General features: G+C 39.7%; 1 protein-coding gene across 3 annotated transcripts in view; it reads left to right on the top strand.

The window, feature by feature from the left end:
* The window catches only part of SECISBP2 (SECIS binding protein 2), a 41,993-nt gene that overhangs the window by 8,927 nt on the left and 25,247 nt on the right, over positions 1–7,819 (top strand). For all 3 annotated transcript variants that reach the window (XM_011948019.1, XM_011948018.1, XM_011948017.1), the window contains exons 5-7: positions 850–1,076; positions 5,669–5,750; positions 7,288–7,490. In XM_011948019.1, the coding sequence (XP_011803409.1) occupies positions 850–1,076; positions 5,669–5,750; positions 7,288–7,490 (512 nt within the window). The remainder of the gene's footprint in view (positions 1–849; positions 1,077–5,668; positions 5,751–7,287; positions 7,491–7,819) is intronic.

Here is a 7,819-nt window from a genome sequence, read left to right as displayed (position 1 = left end):
GCCCTCTCGCCCGGCTAGTTTTTTTGTATTTTTTTTTTGTAGAGACAGGGTTTCACCATGTTAGCCAGGATGGTCTCAATGTCCTGACCTCGTAAGCCGCCCGTCTTGGCCTCCCAAAGTGCTGGGATTACAGGCTTGAGCCACCGCGCCCGGCGTGTATTTTCAATAGAGTTGGGGTTTTACCACATTGGCCAGGCTGGTCTCGAGTTCGTGGCTGCAAGTGATCTGCCTGCCTCAGCCTCCCAAAGTGCTGGGTTTAAGGCATGAGCCACCTTGCCCTGGCCAAATTTTTCTTTTGTAAGTAGAAGGAATATATACTCCAAAGATAAAAAGTATAATACATACATAAACAAGTGACATAGTTGTTTATTATCATTATCGAGTATTATGTACTATACATCATCGTATGTACTATACTTTTATACACCTGTTAGCTCAGTAGGTTTGTTTACACCAGCATCCCCAGAAACATGTGAGTAATGCATTGCACCATGACATTACCCATAGGCAATAGGAATTTTTCAGCTTCATTACAATCTTATGGGGGTGTTGTATATGTAATCCATTGTTGACCAGACCATCACTGTGTGGCACGTGACTATACATACTCCTAAAATGTGCAGTGCATTTTGGTTTTTCTGCACGATGGCCCAACCAGAGTGATTGATACTTATGGTCATTTAACGTTTATACTTTTACAAAGGAAAGTGAACAACACTGGTAAGAATTACGGTGTTTTGACAACAACCTGTTGCATCAATAGCAATAGTCTTTCTACTCTGCAATTTTTGCTTGAGTACTGGTCATCAAACAGTAACTAAATTTTTATTCTTAATTTTGTAGTTACAGATGGTTACCATAAGCGAACAGACAGGAAATCCAGAATCATTGCAAAAAATGTATCTACCTCCAAACCTGAGTTTGAATTTACCACACTGGACTTTCCTGAACTGCAAGGTGCAGAGAACAGTATGTCAGAGATACAGAAGCAACCCAAGTGGGGACCTGTCCACTCTGCCTCTACCGACATTTCTCTTCTAAGAGAAGTAGTAAAACCAGCTGCAGTGTTATCAAAGGTGAGGTGAGGGTTTCTCTCTCTCTTACTTTTTCTTTTTCCTTGGTACACACTTTTTAAATTGTCTCACTTCAAACATTACACATTAAATCCTGCTGGGGGCTTTGATGTCCATGGAGCAGGGTAGGATGCATTGGGGGAAGCCTTTCATTGTGCACTTAGATGACCTTTGTTAGAACAGTTTACAGTGAGGCTGTAACATCTAGTGCAGCTATTGTTTTATTTGTTTTTTTTGGAAACGGAGTCTCGCTCTATCACCAGGCTAGAGTGCAGTGGCACGATCTCGGCTCACTGCAACCTCCACCTCCCGGGTTCAAGCAATTCTCCTGCCTCAGCCTCTGGAGTAGCTGGGACTACAGGTGCATGCTGCCACGGCCGGCTAATTTTTTTTTGTATTTTAGTAGAGACGGGGTTTCACCATGTTGCCCAGGCTGGTCTTGAACACCTGAGTTATGGCAATCTGCCCGCCGTGGCCTCCCAAAGTGCTGGGATTACAAGCGTGAGCCACCGTGCCCGGTTGCAGCTAGTGTTTTAAAAGAATCACCTGGTATACCTTTTTTTTTTTTGTGGGGAGGGAGTCTCACTCTGTCACCCAGGCTGGAGTGCAATGTGCGATCTTGGCTTCTTGGCTCACTACAATCCCCGCCTTCCAGGTTCAAGCAATTCTCCTGCCTCAGCCTCCTGAGTAGCTGGGACTACAGGTACACACCACCACATCTGGCTAATTTTTTTGTATTTTTAGAAGGGACAGGGTTTCACCATATTGGTCAGGCTGGTCTCGAACTCCTGACCTCAGGTGATCCACCTGCCTCGGCCTCCCAAAGGAGTGCAGGGATTACACAATTGAGCCACCATGCCCAACCTAGTATACTCTTTTTTATGTGGTAGCTGAAAGGTGTTGTAGTGCCTCAGAAGGAAAAGATTCTAGCAGAGTTTAGCTGCTTTGACGGCCCATTTTCAACGCACTACTTCTAGCATTCTGATAGTACTTTTTCCAATACAGAAAAAAAAGACTTTTAAAAATTGAAATACGTTAAGTCCTCACATAATGTTGTCAATAGGTTCTTGGAAACTGCAACTTCAAATGAAAGGCCATATAGTAGGTCCTCCAGTAACATTTTTTTCACTATCATTTTGATGGTGATAAAAAAAGGAATTGGTTTTGTTTTATGTTGTTTTGTTTAAAGTCACAGTTTCCAAGAACCTGTCCATGGCGCTAAGTGAGGACTTAACTGTAGTAATATTTAAAACTGCATAGTGTAACTTCTGAATTTTCCAGGCTTTTATCTACATCTTTGTCTTGTTAATGATGCAGCAAATTCAGGAAAACTTATTACAGCAGGCAATTCACTTTGTTAAACATTTGATCTCAAAGTTTTAGTCCACCAAGTTGAGGCATTTCTCTCAAATGGATTGATTTGAGACTTCCAGGAAGAAATAGTGTCTGGTTAGTAGTTCCTAAAATGGCTTCTGATGAATTTCCACTGAAGGAGCAGTGGAGTACATGCCAGTACCAAGGCAAGCAGAAAGAAGAAAGATAAAGAAAACAGGTCTCACCTGTTCACTTTACCTCTTGAGTTGAGAAAGAATTTGTTTTCTGCCCTTGGACTTCTGTTAGGTGCCTGGACACTTAAGGCCTGAAGGCTCGGTGACAGTTGCTGGTAATGTGTAGAAGATATGCCATTGTGTAGCAGTTTGCATGCAGGACCCTCACACTGTTGAACCTCACACTGTTGTAGCATGGTGCTTTACTGTCAAAGAGCTGGGAGAAGTCAGGCCAACTGATGGCTATCTAAAAATCATAGTTCCATCTGACCTGCTCCACGGGCTCCAGGCTGGGTTTGTGCAGTGGCTAAATAGCCACAGGGCTCCTGGTCTTCATCATGTATAGCTCTCATGAGGGCCCTACAGAAGTAGTCCAGGATGCTGTGTAAGCCTCAGGGTCAGCTCGTGGAGTGAGCAGGAGTGTGACTGGTACTTTTTATCAAGGCCACTTGTTACATGTGACTGTTAATGTATTTGAGCATATGAAGTAAGATAGAAGATACACATACAGATTGCTCTATTATTAGTCACTCGCACTCTTGAATTACGTGTGGGCTTTTTAAAAATGTATTTTCCTTCTAAAAGAAACTTTTTCCCGATGATATTAGTAATGTCTGTAAATGACAAAAAATACATATATTTGTCTGAAATTGTACAACCAAAAGAAAAGCATGCTTAACACATAGTCTTTTAAAGATGGTCTATTGTGGGAATTTCCTTCACTTTAAGATTATAAATATGTACAGTCTTACATTTGAATTTTTTAAAACTTTGTTGGTATTTTTTCCATGTCATTAAGTATTTTTTAAAAACAGCTGTTGCATTGGATCTCTCATACTGATATGTATAATTTATTTAACCATTCTTGAACAGGTAGGTTATTTCTAATTTTTTACTGGCCTTGGTGAGCATAAAAGTTATGTTTACTAAAAGAACAGGCTGTGTTTTAATATTATTTTTTATTCCTGGACTCATGTTATGAATTGGCAAATGGGTAAATTTGTGAAGCATATAAATTTTAAAAATTATTTTAAATCCATTATCTACTTAATGGATTGAACTTTGAATCTTTTAATTTACTTTTACCTCTGATATTAGTCACTTGGAGGAGCCTTTTAATATACTTGATCCCCCCATACACATATATATACACATATATACAAGATATATAATGACATAGTGTCATTATATATCTTATGTTTAATATGTGAGACAGCTTTCTGTCTTCATAAAACAGGGCATATATTGCAGGCTTACATTTGTTATCAAAAAACAGGGCATACATTGCAGGCTCACATTTGTTGTCATAAAACAGGGCATACATTGCAGGCTTACATTTGTTGCCTTTGTAGACATTTTGATGGACTATTGGACTTTGGTGTGTGGGCCTAGTGAATGATGGCTTTTGCATTTACATGGGATCATGGCAGCTTTACGAGTTGTGTGGTGCATCTGCGCCAACTTGGAAAGTTTGTCAGTGGTATGTTAAAGTTTTTTTAAAAGTTGCCACAATATTATGTGTGGTGTGATTCCATTATGGGAATTTATATAAAAATATGATACACAAATGTTTATATCATAGGCAAAGAAATAGAAAGATACTAATGAAGCTATAGATGTGGGTGGTGTTTTCCTCTAGGGAGTGAGATTTAGTTGAAGGAAATAATTTAACTTTTCACTTTGTGTACTTATATATTTGGAAATTTTAATCAGCATATATTTTGCAGATTTTAAGAATGACAAGGGAAGCTGTATTTTAAAATTAAATGATTACTTGGAATTTGAAATAGAAAGTAACTGCTTTGGCTTTTTTAAAAAAAATAGATTTTATTTTCGAGAGCAGTTTTAGGTTCACAGCAAAGTTGAGAGTAAAGTACAGAGATTTCCCATATGCCTCTTGCCTGCACACATGCACACACATAGCTTCCTTCATTATCAACATCTTGTGCTAGAGTGATGCATTTGTTACAGTTGGTGACCTACATTGACATATCATCATCACCCAAAGCCCATCGTTTGCATTAGGGTTCACTGTTGATGTTGTGCCTTCTAAGATTTGGGAAAATACATAATGATGTGTGTCTACCGTAGTAGTATGGTACAGAGTGGTTTCACTGCCATAAAAATCTTCTGTGCTCCACCTGTTTATCCTCCCCTCTCCTCAACCCCTGCTAACTACTATCTTTTTATGGTCTCCACAGTTTTGTCTTTTCTAAAATGTCATATAGCTGGAATCATGTAGTATGTAGCCCTTTTAGATTGGCTTCTTTTGCTTAGAAATGTGCATTTAGGCCGGGCGCGGTGGCTCAAGCCTGTAATCCTAGCACTTTGGGAGGCCGAGACGGGCGGATCACGAGGTCAGGAGATCGAGACCATCCTGGCTAACACGGTGAAACCCCGTCTCTACTACAAAAGAAATACAAAAAAAAACTAGCCGGGCGAGGTGGCGGGTGCCTGTAGTCCCAGCTACTTGGGAGGCTGAGGCAGGAGAATAGTGTGAACCCGGGAGGCGGAGCTTGCAGTGAGCCGAGATCCAGCTACTGCACTCCAGCCTGGGTGACAGAGTGAGACTCTGTCTCAAGAAAAAAAAAAAAAAAGGAAATGTGCATTTAAGTTTTCCATGTTTTTTCATGGCTTTGATAGTTCATTTCGTTTAGGGGTCCATAATAGCTCATCATCTGGATATACCACAGTTTACCCATTCACCTACTTAAGGACATCTTAGCTGCTTCCAAGTTGTGGCAGTTACAAGTAAAGCTGCTATAAACATCCGTGTGCATGCAGGTTTTTGTGTGGACGTAAGTTTTCACCTCCTTTGGATAATTACCAAGGAGTGCAGTGGCTAGATCATATGGTAAGAGTATGGTTAGTTTTGTAAGGAATTGCTGAACTATTAAATATCTCCCAAAGTGGCTGTATCATTTTTCATTCTTACCAACAATGAGTAAGAATTTCTGTTGTCAAAGTGTTCTGGATTTTGATATGTAGTGTAATCTCCTTGTTTTAATTTGCATTTCTCTGATGACATCTAATGTGTTTGCTTTTTAGGGTGAAATAGTGGTGAAAAATAATAACCCAAATGAATCTGTAACTGCTAATGCTGCTACCAATTCTTCTTCATGTACAAGAGGTAAAAGTGGCTACAAAAATACTAACTTTTTAAATGTCATATATTTTCTAAGTTCATTTTTAACTCCAGTGCAATTGAAATGATTTTTGTTGTAAAACCTTAAGACAGCTAATAAGTTGTGAGTAACCTAACATCAATGTTAGTTTAGAAAGTTAAAGTAAGTAAATGAGATCCCACATCCACACACAAGGAGTATAAAATAAGAGACAGGAATTCTAAATGAAGTATACATCCAATTCAGTGAGAAATTTTATGAACTCAGCAGTGACTACTTCCTTTAGTATTGCCTATTCTCAAAAGTTTTTGAGACCGTTAAAAATTGACAACCCCAAAGAGCTCTTGTTTATTTGGGTGATACCTGTCAACATTTGCCCTATTCAAAGTTCAAACAAATTTGCTTAAAAATAACAATAAGCATATTGCATTTTAAGATAGCATATTTTTATGAAAACCAGTTTTCAAAATTAAAAAGCTGTAGTGCAGAGAGCAGCCTTGCTTTCCACTTGTGCAGCTCTGCCATCTGGCTCTGTAGATTTGCCATGGCATTCACCTGCCTCACGGTCTTGCCTCATACAGCATTTGGAAGACTCCTAGGTGGTCTCATGAGAGAGGGAGAGTAGGGAAGGCAGCTAACACATTTGTACTCCAGAAGAACTGTTTTGAATCCATAGACACCTGCAAGGGTCATGGGAGCCTCCTGTCACTCTGTAAGGACTGCTCATCTGTCCTGTCCTGGCCAAGAAGTAATATACTCAGAGAGAGTTCCAAATACCCTGCTTTGAAATTTTTACAGTAGCTTATCCTAACAGACACTTTTACAAAATGATTCCAAATTTATTCATAGGGTGTTTTCTTCTGTGTTCTCATGTTTGATATGTATGTGGTTGAGTGATGGTCTGTACTTCACAGGCTGCTCTGAGGATGTGTAGTTCTGTAGTGAGGAGAACAGTCTGTCTTACCCTTGGGGGTAGCCACAGGCTGCTGACAGGTGTTCACCTACCTGTGTCCTGATAGATGTCTTTTGTTTTGTCTGTATATAGAGTTTCATGGGCACCTAAAGGAGTAGTGTTGCTGTACTTATGCCTCTGTTCTAAAAGAAATAAATTACCAGTTATTGTGATAGCTGAAGTCTAGTGATCTTTGACTTCTGATGTTAAAGGTACACTTCAAGGTTAGTAGGGACAAAATTTGATCTTTAGTTCGTTAATTTTGTGTGCTTGCCACGTGGACATTTATTGTGGATTGTTGTTTTTTGACTAAAACTACTGTTTGTCTACCCATCTCCAACCCCCAGGTTAAAAAACCAGTTTCCAGGAAAATTAACCTTACAAGTTAAAAGGGAAAAAAATGCAGCATGCATGCCCCAAGAAGAAAAACAAGTTTAGTGACTACTATAGTTTCCAAGAGGATGTTTTCATTGATAGCCTACATTTAATGATGCTCTGAGCAGTTACCTCATGTAATGCATGTTTGAGTAACTAAGGAATTTCTATTTTACTGTTGAGATTGTTCAACAATTTTGGTTATCTTTGAGCAGAGTTATCTTGGACACCAATGGGTTATGTTGTTCGACAGACATTATCTACAGAAGTGTCACCAGCCCCTAAAAATGTTACTTCTGTGATAAAGACCATTGCTTCATCAGCAGATCCTAAAAATGTTAGTATACCATCTTCTGAAGCTTTATCTTCGGATCGTTCCTACAACAAAGAGAAACACATTGTTCATCCTACCCAAAAGGTACGTGTCACTAGAGACAGAAGGTAGGATGGTGGTTGCCAGGGGCTCAGTAGAGTGGGGAATGAGAAGTTAGGTATTAATGGGTACAAAGTTTCAGTTTTGCAAGAGGAAATGAGTTTCTGAAGATGGATGGTGATAATGGTTGCACAACAGTGTGAGTGTACTTAATGCCATTGAAATGTTCACTTAAAAATAGTTAAGATGGGGCCGGGGGCAGTGGCTCAAGCCTGTAATCCCAGCACTTTGGGAGGTGGGAAACGGGCGGATCACGAGGTCAGGAGATCGAGACCATCCTGGCTAACACAGTGAAACCCCGTCTCTACTAAAAA

This window comes from Colobus angolensis, unplaced genomic scaffold, assembly GCF_000951035.1.
Source record: "Colobus angolensis palliatus isolate OR3802 unplaced genomic scaffold, Cang.pa_1.0 Scaffold272, whole genome shotgun sequence".
NCBI classification, from domain to species: Eukaryota; Metazoa; Chordata; class Mammalia; order Primates; family Cercopithecidae; genus Colobus; species Colobus angolensis.
Note: the sequence above shows the minus strand (reverse complement) of the source record. Positions and strands in the feature narration are given on the sequence as shown.